At 43.2% G+C, this 19,823-nt stretch overlaps 2 protein-coding genes across 7 annotated transcripts in view; both read right to left on the reverse strand.

Annotated features, from left to right (window-relative positions):
* The window catches only part of Phtf1 (putative homeodomain transcription factor 1), a 31,364-nt gene extending 28,684 nt beyond the window's left edge, over window positions 1-2,680 (reverse strand). For 2 of the 5 annotated variants that reach the window (XM_070006375.1, XM_070006374.1), the window contains exons 1-3: window positions 2,256-2,678; window positions 1,535-1,609; window positions 739-795 (exon numbers count right to left, since the gene is read on the reverse strand). In XM_070006375.1, the coding sequence (XP_069862476.1) occupies window positions 739-795; window positions 1,535-1,579 (102 nt within the window). In that variant the 5' untranslated portion in view covers window positions 1,580-1,609; window positions 2,256-2,678. Of the gene's footprint in view, window positions 1-738; window positions 796-1,534; window positions 1,610-2,255 lie in introns of all 5 variants that reach the window. The other 3 variants (XM_070006373.1, XM_070006371.1, XM_070006372.1) reach the window with 3 other exon arrangements.
* A 1,097-nt stretch (window positions 2,681-3,777) lies between these two features.
* Rsbn1 (round spermatid basic protein 1) overlaps window positions 3,778-19,823 on the reverse strand; it is a 49,911-nt gene continuing 33,865 nt past the window's right edge. The window contains exons 3-7 of one of the 2 annotated variants that reach the window (XM_070006380.1): window positions 14,512-14,649; window positions 13,849-13,991; window positions 10,926-11,093; window positions 8,929-9,037; window positions 3,778-8,364 (exon numbers count right to left, since the gene is read on the reverse strand). In XM_070006380.1, coding sequence (XP_069862481.1) covers window positions 7,891-8,364; window positions 8,929-9,037; window positions 10,926-11,093; window positions 13,849-13,991; window positions 14,512-14,649 — 1,032 coding nt within the window. In that variant the 3' untranslated portion in view covers window positions 3,778-7,890. Of the gene's footprint in view, window positions 8,365-8,928; window positions 9,059-10,925; window positions 11,094-13,848; window positions 13,992-14,511; window positions 14,650-19,823 lie in introns of those variants that run through there. The other variant, XM_070006381.1, reaches the window with a different exon arrangement.

The raw sequence follows: 19,823 nt of genomic DNA on the forward strand, positions 1-19,823 counted from the left end.
ACATGGTGTCCAGCCACATGAGCAGTGGAAATAGTTATGATCACCTGTCCAGGTTGGCCCAGGCATAATAGTGAGACTTTATTTCAAAACTAATCAGAGCACAAAAGGGTTGGGGTGCAGCTCAAAGGACAGAGCCCATCCCTGAAGCCCAGGGTAGTATGACAACAGAATATCTCTCATAAAATGCAGCTTCTCCTGAGTAATCTAAAACCTTAGGAAAAAAACCACGGTCATATCACCATATGACCCCATTTATACAGGCCACTTCCTGCCAAGGTCCTATACTACCTGCCATTTATACAGACCAATTCTTCCCCAGGTCCCATAACACCCGCCATTTTTACAGGCCACTTCCTGCCAAGGTCCCATACTACTTGCCATTTATACAGGTCACTTTCTGCCGAGGTCCCCTACCACCTACCATTTTTACAGACCACTTCCTGCTGAGGTCCTGGTACCAACTGCCATTTTTACAGGCCACTTCCTGCTGAGGTCCTGGTACCACCTGCCATTTATACAGGCTACTTCCTACCGAGGTCCTGTACCACCTGCCATTTATACAGGCTACTTCATACTGAAGTCCCATAACACCTGCCCTTTATCATGGTGCGTGCACTGGTCCTTTTAGAAACCTGAAATAATAAAGAAGGCCATGCTTGCGGAAGAACTACAGTTTTTGGTTTTTTGTTTTTCCAAATGCAATTTTAAAAAAAGCTAGAATTAAAGAAAACAATTTACCTTAATCTGAGTCTGTTCGATTGACTTTTCCCATATCTGTTGATCATATGCTCCAATCTGCAATAAGGAGCAGGCTATTAAAGGGATGCAAAGATGACCCTTATATTTAAGTCATGAATCTACAAGAACAGGCTATCTGGGAAATGTGCTTCCCTGAATTATTTTTAAAAAATATTTCTAAAGTCTGTTTCCTTTTTTGTGGGTCACAGGCCTGAACTCTGGGCCTGGGTGCTGTCCCTCAGCTATTCAGCTCAAGGCTAGTGCTCTACCACTTGAGCCACAGCACCACTTCTGGCTTTTTCTGCTTATGTGGTGCTGAGGAATCGAACCTAGGGCCTTATGCATGCAAGGCAAGCACTCTACCACTGAGCTACCTTCCCAGCCCATCTGTCTCCTTTTAAAAACACATCTAAAGTATCCCAAACTATCTCAAATCATGTATTATCTTGAGATATTTCCACTCCAAAAGAAAACATCACCAGAAATACTAAAGAAGAATAAAAGGTAAGAGATGGTTCCATCTGATGACAGCAGCAATCTGAACTATGTGAAAACAAAAACAAAAACCTCTAAGTTTGTGCAGAAGCAGTTATTCAGAGAGCTGGAGAAGATCTGAAAATCTTATCCTGAGACGTGGGGCTGGGTTTATAATGACCATGCCCATCTAAATTTCCACTTATGATGAGAGAGCACACTAAGAATATGTGGCATCTCCAGGCAGAGGGGAAGCATTTTTCTCTAGGAGAGATTTCTCTACAAGAAGCATGCTTTCCAAATAAATGTGGCTTGGCAATACCTTCTTCTGATACCATGATATAGCATCTCTCTCATTTGAGGCCATCTGGGTCTCCAGCCAGAGAGCGGGATCTCACTGAAAAGGAAGAAAACACATGGGTGAGGCCAGGACTGCAGGCTAGCACCCAGACGGCTCTCTCTCTGGCTGTGGGCCTGAGAAGCTGCTGCGGTGCAAGGTTTGAGCAGCAGGGGGATGGATGGTGAGAGGAAGGCCGGAGAGGAGGGGAGGGGAGGGATGGGGAGAAAAAGGAGGGGAGAGGAGAGAGGAAGATGGAAGACCTCAGGAGAGGAAAAGAGGAGAGAGGAAAGGAGGAGGGAGGAGGGAGGACAGGGGAGAGGGGAGGGGAGAGGAGGAGAGGAGAGGGGACAGGGAAAAGGGGAGGGGAGGGGAGAGGAGAGGGGAGGAGAGGGGAGAGGGGAGGGGAGGAGAGGGGAGAGGGGAGGGGAGGAGAGGGGAGAGGGGAGGGGAGGAGAGGGGAGAGGGGAGGGGAGGAGAGGGGAGAGGGAAGGGGAGGGAAGATGAGAGGGAAGGGAAGGGAAGGGGAGGGGAGGGGAGGGGAGGCAAGGCAGGGAGGGGAGGGAAGATGAGGAGAGGGAAGGGGAAAGGAAGGGAGAGGCGGAAGACCAGAGGCCACAGGGGGCGAGGCGAGGCCGAGAGGTGGCGGCCAGGCCAGGCCCACGGCCTTTGCGACCCCCTGCCGCCCGCCCGGGCCGCCCCTCACCTGCCGCCCGCCGCCCGGAGGCCGCGGCCGGGCTCCGCGAGCTCAGTGGCCCCGGCCGGGCGGGGAAGCCCGGGAGGCCGGGGAGGCCCGGGGCCCCGCAGGCCGCATCTTCCCCCGAGGCCGCGCCGCCGGCCGGGCCGTTACCATGGAGACCGCGGCGCCGGCCAGCGGGGACGGTCGGGACGGCGCCCTCCCAGCCCGGCCTCCGCGGTCACCCGGGGGCCATGGAGTGAACGGCGGGTGACGAGAGCTGAAGGCGCGGGAGACAGATGAAGGAGTCCTCGCTGGGCGCCGGCCTCCACGCTGCGGCCCAAGACCTGCCGGGCAGCGAGAGCCCGGGCCCCGGCGGCGCGGCCTCCCTGGGCCGGGCCGGCCCGGAAGCGACCCGGCCGGCCGAGAGCTGGGTGACAACCGCCTTCCGCTTCCCGCTTTGTCCGCAGAGGTGGCTCCGCCCCTCGGCAATACCGCCCGCATCCACCAGGCCCCGCCCCGGATGCGCAGCCCCCCTCCCACCAGGCCCCGCCCCGGATGCGCCGCTCCCTCCGCCCCCTGCCCTGCCCACAACCGCTTTGGCCCCGCCCCTGCCCACACAAGACCCCGCCCCGCGCGCGTCAGCACCGCCTCTGGCCCCGCCCCGCCGCCAGCGTCGGCAGGAGGCCGTCCCTGGCCTGATCGCTGGCCTGGGGGGCTCCGGGGTTTGGCCGGCCTCCTTCCTTCCCTTCGTTCCGCCCGCGGCTGCTCGGCCCGGCGAGGGGACTGAGGTTTGCCCGCCGCGGCTCCCGTGCTTGGCGTTCGGGTCCGGGAGGAGGGCACGCCGGAGCCAGCAACTCGGGGCTCCTGAGGCCGAGGCCGGGCAGGAAACCCGACGCCAGCCCCGTGCGGAGCCGCGGCTCGGGCTGGGCTCCAACCACTGGGCCGGGCTGAACGGGGCCACCCGACCCCACCACGGCCCGCACGCGGGGCCCGCACCACGGGGACCGCCCGACTCGCTGTGTGGGATTAGAGGCCAGGGCCACGGCCTCCGCGCACAGGTGACACCAACGGCAGGTGACACTCCACAGCAGGTGACACCAACAGGTGATATGCCCACACCAACGGCAGGTGACACCAACGGCAGGTGACACGCTCACACCAACAGGAGGAGCACTGTACTTGCTGCTTAGCCCGCAGGTGGCGTGCTGGAAGACCCTCACTTGACGCTCCCACCGGCTGCCTCCCCAGTACGGTTCACACCCCCTCCTCACCCTCACCCAAGGGAGCAGCCCGGCCCTTACTCTAAAGGTCTGGACTCAACTGGGCCACAGCACAGACGCCACAGCATCAACCAGAGGGAAGTGCTCCCGGTGGGCTGGCACCACGCGTTTAACCAGCCGGACATCACGGCCACACACCCACGAGAAGGCCACGGCAAGATCTCCTTAGGAACATTTAAACCCGGCAGAGGAGGGGAGGAGGGGGTCAGAGGCTAATGAGGTCCGGCGGTGAACTAACACGTGCTGCTCGTTCTGTGGTCACACAGAAGTAGAGGACAAATCAGACTTTGTTTATTAAAAAAATACTTTACAGGAAAAAAAAAACCTCTATGCATTCCATTGTCCTATTTTACAAAGAAATAGCTTAACAATTTTACACACTTAGACAACTACAAAAAAGCAGTGTTAAAAGGATTATTCACACAAATTCAGATTTAAGACTATTCCTTAAAAACCTTTTAAAACACTTGTTAATGTCAATAAACTAAGGCCACACAACGCAAATAGTCTGCCAGGCAAATTATACATTTCATCTATATGCAAAAAACTCTTAGATAAATTAAAGCCACGAGAGGGGGAGGGGAGGGGGAGGGAGGGAGTCTTAGCTGCCAATCAAAATGAAGGTTAGTCACAAAAAAAAACACTATTACATGAAAAATTTACAACAGGTGATAGTAGTATGTAAGTTTTTTTTTTTTTAAGAGAGATTTGAAAAGTGCTATATCTTAATAAGAGACAGGGGTCTCTACATGCGCACATGGACCTTAAAATGCATGAGGAAATGGAAGGCCCAGACACCGATGGAGAAAGAGACTTGCTTCTAGAGCAACAAGATGAGAATAAATCCTTTTTGCACTTAAAAAAAAAGTTTGTATTGTCATTTCCTCTACTTGCATGACCAATAAATACAGCCACAACCTGTTTTAAAAACGTGACACTTGGCACAACCATGAACCTCTGGTGTGTGAGACTGAAGTCCTTTTAAACCCAGTAGTAATGATGGAATACATGAAGACTCAATTACCCTACAGATATACAATGTTAAAGATGGAAAGATAACTGGCTAATAATGTTGATGATCATGAATATATTTTCATGGATTTTTGGAGTCTTGTTCCTATATTCACTTTCTCTCTAGACAATATATAGAGAAAGGCAGCAAGTTTCTCGTCATTAAATGTGACCTTTATTAACACTGATTCGACATCTTTTTCTAAGGTCTAGTAAAAAGTTTTATTTAATAAGCTCCTTTTCCCCATATAAGAGCTTGAAATACTAGTCAGTTGATAGTCTATCTTTGAAAGGAAGGAGATTTTCCAAGTCCTCAACTAAAAACAATACACAATTAAAGAAAATTTAGTTAATAAATTAAGCCTAGGAATTCCATCTTTAAAGAGTTAAGACTTTGGAGGAGGGAAACAAAATGTAGGTTTTTATTATTATTGCTTTATGAATTTGGGATGCCTCTTAGAATCCTCGCATTATCTTGGTAATTATAGAATGGCTTCCTGGGTGGGAGGGAAGACATATCCTTTTCAGTAGTTACCATAAAATCATTCTATTTACTGTTAGGAATATTAAGTCCTTTCCATATGCACATTTTAAAATTATCCCTCTGCTCCACAAAGTACTAAAACTTATAGCAACATTCTGCAAGTAACCTCAGGAATTGGCACGACAGATAGATAGTATACCAAAAAGGAAGAGCAGCGTCTGTCACTGCCGTCACCACATTACAAGTCAGAAGACGCCAGACTGCTCCACGCCTTGCTCCATCAAACCAAATAACCAATTTAATGATTTAGAAAAGTTGCAGTCATTTATTATCACTAAACTAGGATATAGCTTTGAGAGCAGTCAGAAACTCAAAACTTCTGCATTTATATTCATCAGTCTTCAAAGCATGCTATCAAAATCTAACACTCACATGGGACGCTCAGTCAGCCCCCAGATACACTACTAGCTAAATGTTTCTCTCCATTCTATCACAAGTCTAACATACAATCAATTTATTAGTACATGATTTTAAGCATTTCTTATATTCTTTTCATGTTTGTGAGGGTAGTGTTATAAAAGGAAAATGGGATTTGCTTCTTTTGACTGTGTTTCTGCAGACCCACTGGTTCCTGAGCGATTATACACAGTGCTGGCTGTCAGGGGACGGCCTCCTAGTTCATTAGAAGTGACCAGCTGAGACACGGACAGCATCTGCTGGGTGGTAACTGGGAGGGGGAATTGGATCTTGGAAGACAAGAAAAACAAGAATGAAAACTTTTTGCTTTAACAGCCTTATTCTTCATGATTATTTTTAAAAAGTTAATGTTGCCTGAGAAGAATTTTACTTTGCAACAGCCTGGTAAAGCTCTATGAAATTCTTCCGGACAGAAAAGTAAAAAATAAGAAATTACCCAAACCCACACACTTTGTGATAAACCCCTTCCCACAAAATAACAACAACAAAAAAAAAAAAACCCTCAAAAACCCTTAAAAACTAGTCTTGATAAACTAGAATTTACCCTAGAATTTATACACAGGATTTAAAAACACCTTTGTAATAATCACATAACCATTCATACCATTCTAATTACCTTATTTACAAAGATAACTAAAACCAACATCACTTCCAATTCATAAAATGGTTTACATTGAAATGCGTCTATTTTTCTTCATCCTTTGTAACAAAGATTACATATACATATACATATATATATATATATATATAAGGAATAATACAGATTCTAACTAATCACCGTAGTATTTGCTGATGGTTACTTTTCTATTGGTTTACACAGTGACCTCTAAACTTTGCTAATATGCATTTAACTACACAACAATATTGCACAAAGTAATATTTATATAAGATTAACCTATTTCAGAATATGTTAGAGAAAATTCATATTTGATAGTTCAAAAGATGCAGCAAAGTGTTCATGTTGACTGACATATGAAGCAGCATCTTTTTTTTGCCTATGTTAATGCAAATATTTCAAATCTGACTGGGGGGGATCAAATTGCACTGTAACCAGGTAGATATGAAAATCTGGTCTTAGGTGTGGGGAGTACTCTTCCTTTAATAAACAAAAAGAACACAGTATCATTAAGAGAAAGAACAAGATAACACACTAACATCCTCAATTAACAAAGTTGATACCACACTAGCTATATGAACTGTGTCTATATGAAAACAGAATAAAAAGAAGGACACGAAGGGAAGAGGAAGTAAAGAGGAGGGAGTAGGGAGACAGGAGGAGGGAGGAAAGAGGAGGGGGAGCGGGGAAGGGAGGCAGGAGGAGGGGGAGGGGGCAAAAGGGAGCAGAAGGGGAGAGTAAGGGGGAGAAGGGAAGAGAATGGAGAAGGAAGAAGGAAGAAAAAAAAAGAAAAGAAGAAATAATAATACTGAGGCAATGGGCTTTAATCTTCCTGCAACTCTAGGATAAAGCCTAGTGCCTGTTCTCTATTACAAATTAGCAAAACAGTAAAGAAGCCCAGTTATTCTCCAGGTGAAGCTGTGAGGGGTCTCCTAACTAGACACTTACAAAGAGGCTGACATCAAGTCACAACCAGTTTGCTATCCTAGTATGGTAGCTTTATCAGAAAGAACGGTCTTGTGGTAAGTTTAGAAACCAAATGGATGGTGCGGGCATGAGTGACACATCGACACCGTCTCCCTTGACCACCTCGTCTTCTACAGAGACCATTACTCTGGAAAAGAATGAATCATTGCATAATGAATGACCAAGGACTATTCTTCTTTACATTTTTTAATTGAAATATCCACTGGGCTTTAAATAACAGTTACAAAAAAGACAGTCAGAAAATGCTGTGCTTCCTCTTTTGTTAAGAAGCCAGAGAGCCACTGAATTTGCTTGGAAACCTGTTCTTTACAGCTGGATAAATAACTTACTTGCCCACATACACAGTTGCAGGACCTCTGTCCTGCAACCCATGCCATTTTTACTGTGGAAACTGATTTTGTGCCCTGAAGACACAGTACTAAACCACAAATCTGATTTACATTTAAAAAAGAAAAACAGCAAATATGGCAGAGACAAGGCAAGATAAGGGAAGTGAATAATTATCAAATAAGAATCTGTTATTCGAGAGAATTCTTGTTTTGAAGAGATTGAATTGTTACCTCACACCTTACAACAGAACATAGCAGCAGACCCACTATTACAGACTGTACTAACGGGATAAGATACAACTCTAAACTCTGCATAATCTGCGTAAAAAAGATATGCCTGACATTTGTGGAATGTCATTTCTCTTTATAGAATTATAAGCAAGATTTCTCCAATAAAACTTAACGTAAGCCAGTTATAAAACTATAACTTCACATCAAAATTTAAAAAAGTTAAAAAATGTGTTTGAGTATGTACATATCAGACAGGAGTGCTTGAGTGTTCCTGCGGATTGTGTTGCTGGTCAGAGTCCAGTCTACTTTCCACCTTGAAAATGGGCACAGGCCTTGTCTTTGGAGCCTGTGGTGGGTGGAGCTCTGCTGGGGTTGAGAAGGGCAGCGATGCAGCTGTCAAAAGCCTAGTCTCTGGGCACTTGTCCTCAGCTTCCGCTTTTACCCTCATGCATTGGGAGTCAACGTCTAACTCTCTCTTTCCGGTAAAGCCGCTGTCCATGTGAGACTTGCTCTCGGTGCTCTGTGTGGCTTCCACAGCAGGGTGGTACTGTTTGAGCCGTATGTGCCAGGCGAGGCTGCACACTGCAGACACTGTTTTAAACTGGTGAATAACATTTCTAGGGATGAAGTAGATGTCATTGTCGCACAGCTGGATTCTAGCATACCGAATGCCTTCCCGCCTCATTTGGTTTAGTTTAGCTTCATCCACCCACTGCACACACTAAAGAAGATCAAAGACTTGTGTAAGACTTTTAAATAGGCAATTACTGCAGGAAAACAGTAGTATAGATAAAATGTGTTATAAACAACTATCAGCTTAAAGTTAAGCAATATTAAACTTATAAAATGTTCTGTCTGTAAACACTTTTCCTCCTGCCTCACTACCTGTCTGGTAGCCCAGGATGGGCCAGTGACCTCAGGAAGCACTCCTGTTAGTATCGGAAAGTCCTTGCCATGTAGAAGAAACACTGTACCACCCTGTCTAGTGTCTCAGGACCCTTCTCAGGGCCTGCCTGACAAGAAGCTTCACGCTGAGACTGCTCATGGCCAGAAACAATATGCCTGGACACTCCAGCCACCTAACCCAGAGACAGCCAGAGTCCAAGCACTCCACTGAAAAAGCACTGTCTGAAGGTGTCCAACACCTTTCTTTAACATACAGATAACTGAATAAGTATTAAGTTCACTACTCTGCCCATCTAGAGTAAGATAAGACACAAAGTAAACAGGTATACTTATTCCTAATGTCTTCTTCGAAGGGAAATAAGAAAAGGATCATCATTACCTGTGAAACTGGAGGCTCGTGAAGGTCTAGCTGAAGTCTCTGAACAACATCAGCAAAATCCTCAGCATGGAAGCAAACCACATCTTTGGTTATGCGAGGCTGGCCACTCCTAATATTAACAAAACTAAGTCTCAGGGACAAACATTCACAAAGAACAATAGTGACAACTTTCAGTTTCCAGTTCTTAGACATGCAACTACTAGCAAAAATAAAGAAAAAGTATTTTCTTGTTAGGACTAAGTATATACTTGCTACTTCCATTTTTTAAAAATAAGAACAAACCAAGGCATTTAAAATAAAAACATAAAATCAGCTTAGTTGTTGCAACATTAAAACAATAATGCTTAAAAGAACAGTTTGCTAAGGAGAGAGTAGGGGCAACATAATACCAGCTTTGAGAGGATGGAGGAAGATCATGAGTTCAATGCCAGCCCAGGCTGCCTAGTGAGACCACATCTCAAACAGAAAGATTGCTTTCACTCTAAGCAAGATGCACGTGCAGTGCTCATCAGTCTGAAGCTCTATTTACTGAGCTTTGTGAAAATTAAGACTCTAACTGAATGTAAAAATATTGCAGCCACTTTGGGAAACAGTCTGGCAGTTCCTCAAAACATTAAAAACTGAATTGCCATATGATCCAGCAATTCTCCAAGGAAATGAAAGCCAGCACATGAAAAGATATTTGCATACCTATTTTCATAGCCAAATAGCCAAAAGGTAGAAGCAATTCAAATATGCATTAATAGTTTAGCAAAGAGTGAATGTCTGTGTGGAGGGGTCGGGAGGTGGGGGGCCAGAATAGATTACACTCCTTAAAAAGGAAGGAGATTTATAGGAGAGAGAGGGATGGGGGACATGGTCCAAAGAGAAATGTACTCATTACCTGACATGTAAACTGTTAACTCCTCTATATATAACCTTTTTAACAACAATTAAAAAACAAAAAGAAGCTAGGCACTGGTGGTTCTCTTTCTGTAATCCTACCATCTGAGGATAATGGTTTGAAGCCAGCCCAGGCAGGAAAGTCTGTGACACTCTTATCTCCAATTAACCACCAGATAAACGGAAGCAGCACTGTAGGTCATACTGGTAGAATGCTAACCTTGAGCAGAAAAAGCTCAGGCACAGTGCCCAGGCCCTGAGTTCAAGCCCCACAATCAACCAAAAAAAAAAAAAAAAAAGGAAGGAGACTATCATACTTGCTTCAGCATGGATAAACCATGAGGACATTGTAAAAAAAAAAAAAATAAGCCAGTCACAAAAAGACAAAATGCGATGCCTCCACTTAGGTAAGGTAACAGAAAGAAAGTAGAACAATAGTTCCCAGAGCCTAGAGGTGGGTGAGGAAGTGATGAGATTTCGGGACAAAGGGTTTATCAGATTAAAAAAAGTTTTAGATATCTTTCACAACAATGTGATTATAATAAATATGAACATACATTTTTCAAGTGTGTACACTTGTATTTTACCACAAACTTAAATGGGTCTCCTATCTTTTTTTTTTTTTTTGGTCATGGGCTTGGATACTGTCCCTCAGCTCTTCAGCTCAAGGCTAGCGCTCCACCGCTTGAGCCACAATGCCACTTCTGGCTTTTTCTACTTATGTGGTGCTGAGGAATAGAATCCAGGGCTCATGCATGCAAGGCAAGTGCTCTACCATGGTGCCACCTTCCCAGCCTGGTCTCCTATCTTTTAAGTTTACTTTTTTTCTTTTCCCAATCCTGGGGCTTGAACTCTGGGCTGGGTTCTTTCCCTGAGCTTCTTTTTGCTCAAGACTCTACCACTTGAGCCACGGTGCCACTCCTAGCTTAGTCTGAGTACTTATGGAGATGAGTGTCACCGACTTTCCTGCCCAAGCTGGCTTCAAACCTTGATCCTCAGATCTCAGACTTCTGAGTACCAAGGATTACAGGCATGAGCCACAGGCGCCCAGCTTAAGAGTTTACATTTTCTTAGACAACATTAACGAACCTTGCAATTGAGTTCCATTCACTCACCATTCACCAAACTGGACAGCTTTCAAAACCCCGACAGCAGCTGTACTCTGCCAATCAAACCCCTGGCCTACATGGTCAGCATGAGCTCTCGTCCTGTCTTCAAATAGGACTTCACGGGGTTCACTTGTCCGAGGTAGGTACTGGAGATTTTTTATTTCATTCATTGATCTAGAGTTCATTTGGTGGTGAAACAAGAAAAACAATTAGAAGAGACCAAAAGAAAAAAAGAAAACCATATACATGTATCTTAATGAGTTTGCCAAAACACAAAATTTAAGTTAAGATGAAGGCTAAAAACAGGGTATCATGACTTTGATCATTAGCATGCAACAATCTCTGTTATAATGATTAATATGGTGTCCTTTCCCTGTAGACCATAATGAAGTAAAAGCTAAATCTCTGATTAGGTTCAAATGTAGAGTTTAGTTGTCTGGCAACAGAAAATACAGTTCAAAGTTAAAAAGCTAATTGCTTTTTTATATTTCTCATCTATAAAGGGATCATAAAAGAATGAAGAAACAACAAAGCAAGTGAATTAGTGAATGAGCAGGAACAATACGACAAATTACAATGTCTTACACTGAAGTAGAGCAGAGGAAGCCACCAATCTAGAATATGCAAGGAACTGACAGCCAAAAGGGCAGCAGACCTGCCCAACAGACTTGAATAAGCCTCAGCCAAAAAAACTAGCTATCAAAACAGGGCAGAAAGGAAGTGATGCTGAGAAAAGGGGAAATCAGGTGACGTTTTTCAAGAAAACCAGTAGCCTGCCACTCTTAGACGTAGAAAAGAAGAGTCAGCACAGCTGTGGCTGGGCATCCTTTCTGACCCTTCCCTCACTCAGCTGTGTCTCACTAGGCATCTGATACTGCCCTCTATGTCATCTTCTCACAGGCTCCAGACATGAATCTGGATGGCTCCTGTCAAGTTACAGCAAGCTCATTTCCCTTGCAGTAGCTATTTTAGGCAGGGAATGAACTGATTCTGTTTGAGCGTATGAAAGGAGATCTGCCGAGTCTTGTGGGAGGTTTCCCAGCTCTTTAGACAGAGTAAAGTCTTTTTCTTCTATTAGATACAACCAGACACAGATGTGATGCTTCAAATGCTATAACCTGAGCAAGCATACGGGGGGGGGGGGGGGGGGGGGGGGCGGCAGGGCGGGGGCAAGGCACAGGGTTGATAAAGCAGAGAGAAGGAAACGGCCTGGTTCTTTGAGCCATACCATCCAGACCTCTTGATAGATTAGATAACATTTTACTTTACTAAGCACTTTGTATCAATATTTTTGCTTTTAATCCAAAAACATTCTGCATGTTCTGGGCACAGCAAGTCTACCATCTGACTATAGCTATCTGATGTTCACCGCTTTACCTGCTCACTACCCCCCCCTCCCCGACAAAAACATATGATTTCCACAGAGTATTTCCAGATATCACCTTAAGTTGCTAGGGTTACTCTGTGTTGAGCTCAAATAACATCTACTTGTGAGTTCTAAGTTAGAAAGTTCTCACACTAGTCCATGAAAACTCACTTTGGGGCTGGGGCTCTGGCTTTGAATTGCAATTTCCATAGCCCATGCAGATAAATCATTTCCATCTCATTAAAATTAGATTTTTCAAAATACTAGAGTAAGTTAATCTATATTTATGTGTACAACAGACAAAATATGTCAGTGCAATAAGAACTAATGAAGCCCAATACTGGTTACACTACGCATCATGAGCACAAAGATGAGTGAAACAGTCCCTCTGTCTCCAAGCAGCTCAAAATTTATCAAGCAATAAAAAACGTAAACAGATCACTAAAGAACAGAATGCTGTGCTGGTGGCTCATGCCTGTAATCCTAGCTACTCAGGAGGCTGAGATATGAGGATCACGGTTCAAAGCCAGCCCGGGCAGGAGAGACCGTGAGACTCCTATCTCCAATAAACCACCAGAAAACCGGAAGTGGCGCTGTAGCTCAACTGGTAGAGCGCTTGCCTTGAGCTGAAGAGCTGAGGGACAGTGCCCAGGCCCAGAGTTCAAGCCCCACGACTGACAAAAAAAAAAAAAAAAAAAAAAAACAGAATGCTACAGCATAGTGCTTGAATACAAAAACTCAAGAGACGGTGCTGCCCAGGCCCTGAGTTCAAGCCCAGCATGCATGCACGTGCACACACACACACAGGCATGCATGCACATGCACACAGACACACACACAGACACACACACACAAAGAAGTTTATCCCTTATCATGCATATAGTTAGGACTCAGATTTTGAGAACAGAAGTAAAAAGGATCTAGGTGCCAGTGGCTTATGCCTGTAATCTTACTTAGGAGTCTGAGAATAGGAGGGTCAAAGTTTGAGGCTAGTTCAATTGGAAAAGTTCAAGAGACCATTTTTTAAGCCCATAGCTAGCACATTGATGTGAACCTCCCAAAGTACGTAGGAGTCTAAAATTGAGGGGATCATGGGTCCAGGCCAGCCTAGGCAGAAAAATCAACAGGACTCCAGCTCCATGGAGGAGAACCTGGATGTAGTGGTAGGCACTTGTGATCTCAGCCTAAAGTAGGTCCATCATATGCTGAACACATACCCAGGCAGAAAGTAGGGCCTTACCCTAAACCTACCCAATAAAAAATGCCTACCAAGTATGAAGTCTCAAGTTCAAATCTCAGTACCAGAAAAAAAAAAAAAAAAAAAAACTTGGTTGTTAGGACAATGCCTCCCCCTGATGACTGTATAATGAATTCCCTAAACTAGGGGATTGACAATTAGAAGACTTACCTAAGAGAGCTCTTAGAATAATGCAGACATGGGTTCCAAATCCCACTCATGTCTTAACTTGCAAGGCAAGCACGCTCGCTGCTCAGCCCCACAGTGTTTTGATAAGTAGTCAGGAGTAACTAGAAGATTGTCTGGGTGAGAAGGGGAAGGCTTACCGTCGCCTTTTGAAGGGAGACTTTGGCATGTCCGCCGTCGGGATCATCTGCTCCCCCGGCCTCACCCACATGATGGGCCCGTCATCACTCTGGGACCTGCACTGCAGTCGGAGGCTGGAAAGTGTACCCCAGGGCAGAGTCATCTGGCAATCAAAGGAAAGAGGAACAGGAAAAAAAATTTCAAGCTATTTGTAGATTAATCTTCATTCAAATAAATGTTCTGAGGGTTTTTTTACATGTATATAAAGAAATACATGCTGTATCAAGCAATTATATAAAAAGTAATTTATATACAAAATAATAAAAGTATTTTGTTCCACTACTTTTCTGAACATTTTCATTCAAAACACTGCATAAAATCTAATCTTATCCAGGCACTGGTGGCTCACACTTGTAATCCTAGCTACTCAGGAGGCTGAGATCTAAGGATCGCAGTTCAAAGCCAGGCTGGGCAGGAATGTCTGTGAGATTCTATTAACCACCAGAACACCAGAAGTAGCTCTTTGGCTCAAGCAGTACAATGCTTGCCTTGAGCTAAAGAGCTCAGAGACCATACCCAAGCCCAGAGTTCAAGCCCCACAACTCACAAAAAAAACCCAAAACATTTAATTTTAACAGATGTGGTTAGTAACAATCAGAACTTTAATCTAAATTAATACTTACTTTCAAAAATGGGGATTCTTCTAACATATCAAGGAACTCTGGGAAATAATCACCAACTTCTTCATCAACTGCTCCAACAAGACTTATCTGCCGCATGGGGCCTGCTCGGTAAGTGCCACAGCAGTACGTCCTGTTGACCTGAGATACAGTGAAACAGAGAGGGGAGATAGGTCTGATTTTTCAGTCTAAAAAAAATGAGAATAGAGTATTATTTCCAATATTGCTGCTACTTCTACATATTAAGAACTCAGTAGTCTGTACAGATCCCATAAACACACTATTACCACATGTTTCAACAGAAATTCCAACACCTCAAAGATAAAGATAAATTTCTATAAGAATGATGAGTTTTGAATTTTGAAAATACCTAGTCATTGATCTGCATGTAGTGGGGAAAAACAATAAACAGTAATGTGACAGGGCAGGGGGAAAGAGCATGGCCAAATTAATCTTCCATATTCATTGTGAGTCTATTTCAGGTTAGATACCAGACTGAACATTACCAAATTCAACGCCCACATGCCATAAAAGGTATATATCTGATGGAAAGTAAATCAATGCACCAGAAAGTCTCCCAAATACTTGTTTCTTGAAGCACTGATCATGAGAGAAAATGATAGAATTAGCTGAAGTGTCCAGCAAGATGTGTGGTAAACATAAAACACAGACACACACTATAAATATTACACAGCCATTAAAAATAAAATCATGTTATTTACAGGAAAATTAATGGAACTAGAAGACATCATATTGAGCAAGACAGGTTAAAAAAAAACAACCACCCACCATTTATGCTTTCCTTCATATGTGAAAGCTAAACCTAAAAGCATACATAATCATGAGCATGAACAGAAGTATATACCTGTATACATAGACAGACAGACAAGACACACACACACACACAGAGATAAGCACAGAGTATGAGTCTAAGGAACTACATAGGCTAGAAAGGGAAAAAGGAGTAAGATAAAGTAGATAGAAAATTCTGAGATACACTGCAGCTATACATGACAACAAAAAGAACCTCAATGAAAGCTGCTGATCAGGAAAAAGGGAGGTAGGGTACTAGCCAGAGGCAATCGGGCTAACCAGGGCGAAACCTGTTGAAATAGGTATAGGCACGCATGAATATAGAAACCATGAAACCTTCTGGGAGGAAAAGGGAAAATAGGGTAATAAAAGGAAAGAGATTGGAATACATTGTACACATGTGTGAAAATGTTGTAATGAAATCCCTCTTTGAATGAGTAATGTATGTTAAAAAATGGGGACTCCAAGCCAGGTACCAGTGACTCATGCCTGTAATCCTAGCGAGAATTGAGATCTGAGAATCGCAGTTCAAAGCCAGCCTGAGCAGGAAAGTCCGTCAGACCCTCATCTCCAAGAAACCACCAGAAAACCGGAAGTGGCACTGTGGCTCAAGTGATAGAGCACTAGCCTTGAGCTGAAGAGCTGAGGGACATTGCCCAGGCCCAGAGTTCAAGCTCCACTACTGACAAAAAAAAGTGGGGGGACCCCAAAGCCTGTTACTTCACGTAAGACCCTTTCACTTCAGGCAAGTTGCTCTTCCTTTATCACTTATCTGTATGCCCACGGATTTTTCTTGCTTATCTGCCCAATTTGGAATGTCCTCTTTTATTCCTCTACCACAAGCCTAACTTGTTTGTTTTTTTGGTTTGGTTGATACTGTTTTTCACAAAGGTTCTTGTGCTTTTTTTTTTTTTTTAAGCCTGACTAGCCTGGAATGTGATCCCCCTACTGAGTAGCTGAGATTATAGTCATGCACTATACCATACCCTGTCCAATTTCTGTTGGCTTTTCCTTCATTTTTGGTGCCAGTCCTGGATTCTGTCCCTGACTTTTTTGTTGTTGCTGGTGGTGGTGGTGGTGGTCATGGGGCTTGAACTCATGGCCTGGGTGCTGTCCCTAAGCTCTTTTGCTCAAGGCTAGTGTTCTACTACTTTGAATTACAGTTCTTCTTTTGGTTTTCTGGCAGTTCACTGGAGATAAGAGTCTCATTAATTTTCCTGCCCAGGCTGGCTTTGGACTGCCATCCTTAGATCTCAACCAGGTCCTGAAAAGCTAGGATGACAGGCATGAGACCCAACTTCTCTTCTAAGATATCACTAACTTTTTGTTTGGGCTGATCCTCCTATCTCCACCTCCAGAGTGGCTGGAATACAGAAACTGAGCCTCCACACACAGCTGGAATGTCCTTTAACCTGCCACCCAAGTGTTAACCATCTTTCAAACATCAACATTTAATCTTGAAAGTCTTCCTAAATCACACTCTATCACCCTTCCCTTTATCTGAAATCTAAGCTTATCTGCAAGCACATAAACAATTTTTTCTGTAGAAGTTGAGAACCTCTTGGGGCAAGAATTATTTTAGATTTAGTTTTTTTTTCCAGTTCTGGATTATTTGTATATGTTTACAGGCTAAGCATCCCTATTGCAAAAATCAAAATCAGAAATGTTTCGAAACATAAAATTCTTTGGTGTTGAATTAAGGTTGTTCAACCTGGGTCAAGTTCTTGTAAGTACAAACTGCAGCCCAGAGCAACCTCCCTCACACACAACTGGAATCTACCAACGGTCCGTCCACACCATTAGTTCTCTCCATCGTTGAAGACAGAAAAGCTTTGCCAAAAGGAAAACCGACAGAGAGCACCTGGCATAGACATGCCACGTTAGAGACAGTTTATCCTGTCTGCCCTTTATTGTTTCTCTACTCTTATCCTACCTCCAATTGAGAATATATTTTTCTACTAGGCAGAAAACCAGATCTTATGCATACAAACAGACTGGCTGTAATATTCCACTCAGGACTTGTACCTGGGTAGGGAGTTACCAACATTTTCTATGTCAGCTAAGATACAGATTAAGCTGGGTGTGGTAGCACACTGCCATAACATAGCACTCAAGGGACTAAAACATGGGCTGGGAAGTTGGCTCAGTGGTAGAGTGCTTGCCTTGCATGCATGAAGCCCTGGGTTCGATTCCTCATCACCACATAAGCAGAAAAAGCTGGAAGTGGTTCTGTGACTCAAGTGGTAGAGTGCTAACCTTGAGCTAAAGAGCTGAGGGACAGCACCCAGGCCCAGAGTTCAGGCCCAAGACCAACAACAACAACAAAAAAAAAAAAAAAAAAAGAAAGAAAGAAAGAAAGAAAGAAAAAAAAAAGGCTAAAACAGAAAGGTCTCCATTTCAAGACCAGACCCCCCGCCTCCAAAAAAAAAAAAAAAAAAAATAAGCTGAAACGCTAACATATACCTGTAGTTAATATACAGTAGATCTCTACTTAACATTCAAAAACAACTTTAATAACCAGTCATTATTATTTTTTATTAATTCAGTGTATTTTTTTTTGTTTATGTGTACTAAGGAAACGAATCCAGGGCCTCATGCATGCTAGGCAAGCACTCTACAATTTAGCCACATTACCAGCCCATGTTATTATTTTAAATGCTATCTCTTTTTCCTTAGCATAAAGCAATTTATATATTTCATCATTTAGCACGTCTTACATAATTTCTCATTATTAGTCCCTTAGAGAACTTTTATAATTGACTCATTTTATGCTATAGAAAATTTAATGTCACTCACATATATACACAGAAAAAAGGAACGCAGATGCTACGTTCATATAGTGCAAAGCCCTACCTTTCTTTATAAATTTTTTTTACCAAAATTACTTTAGGTGACCCTTAAGTAAAAAGGGTCAGATATTGAACATATGCATTCACTGGTGCTAGTGAGTATATTATTCAGCTCTGGAGATCAAACCCAGGGCCTCACATAGGGTAGACAAGCACTGGACCACGAAGCTACATCACCCCAGGCCTCACTCCCATATTCTGTATGCATTACCTTTAGTAGGTTCATACAATAATTATGCTGTCAAAAGCCAGGGAGGCAACATGGAAAAGAGAATTCTCATATACAGGTAATAAAGAAGGAGATAGAAGAACCCTTTCTAATCATTCTTCTAACCTTCCTAAGGCGCAAACCCTAAATAACTAAGCCAGATTTAATCTTCAATACCAGTTTTCCCAAGCACTCTCTTGACTATTCGCAATTATGAGAAATTCTTTTACCACGGAAAGCTTCCAATTTATACAGGTAGTGGTGCCTCGTTAGACGAATGCCCTAAAGACCTATCTCCTATTTCAGAGACTTTATAGTTTAGAAATTCAAGGCCAATCCTAAAGAAGTACATTGCCATACGGCAGTGTTCAATTTGCTTGGCCAGCTAGCTTTTAAATTATGCAGTCCTTAGTGCATTATTGATTTGAAGGGATCCATGTTACTTTACCTTCTATACATAGTGAGAATTAAAAATTTTACAAGCAAGTTTGCCTAATTCAAACACCATTAAATCCAACAATTAAGAGGAGACAACCAAAACTGCAGACACGTAGAATAATACATGACACAAATAAACACAAAGCATCTTTTCCTATCTGAAAGTAGTGGAAGTAACTTAAGCGGGAAAGGAAAGAAACAATAAAAGAGAGGGGAGCAAGATCACAAAGTTTTATGACCTCATAACTTTGTTAAAATCAAATGCTGTTTTCCTCTACACACAGTTTCTCATAAGGATCTTCAAAGTGCATACCTTCATGTGAATACTAATACTGTATCTATTTGAATGACAAAGAATTAACATTAAAATTTTATTTAATAGAACAGCTAGTAAATAATTGTGCTACAAAATACTAGGACTAGATAGAGCTGCAATATAGAATATCTGAAAAAGATAGCTCACTTATAGCCTTGCTACAAAAGATTTTCACCCCCATCAAGCAGAGCCCACACATCTACTCATCTCATGTGACACCGCCTCACTCTGTTCTAGTCCTTGTACCATGCCTGCCTACAAACCCTAACCTACACCACCTCCATTTCACGAGCCAGAAAATGCCTCTTAAACTTAAGCCCAGTTTTAGTCGGATTCCTTGTAATGTGCACCTAATGCACCTGAACCTACATTACCAACCAGCATTCTAGTTCTCTAAAAGTCTACTTCACGTCTTTACCAATGCACCTGACCTTTTGTTAGTTAAACATCATCATTGCTTTTTTCACCCCAATTACCTGAAACACATCACTAATGATCTCATTGCTGCTCAACAAGGGTGTTTTCAGTTACTGGTTTCCTTTATTTCCCTCTCAGGCATCCTCTCCAAAATGTGGTTGTTGCAGATTTGGCTTATTTCTCATTCAACATATTATATGTTGGGAAGGTGAAGGTGGTTCAATACTATAGATGTAACTACCAAATGTACCCTGTTAAATTCTTTATCTCTCTA

The sequence above is a fragment of the Dipodomys merriami genome, unplaced genomic scaffold (assembly GCF_024711535.1).
Source record: "Dipodomys merriami isolate MVZ:Mamm:240054 unplaced genomic scaffold, mDipMer1.0.p SCAF_7, whole genome shotgun sequence".
NCBI classification, from domain to species: domain Eukaryota; kingdom Metazoa; phylum Chordata; class Mammalia; order Rodentia; family Heteromyidae; genus Dipodomys; species Dipodomys merriami.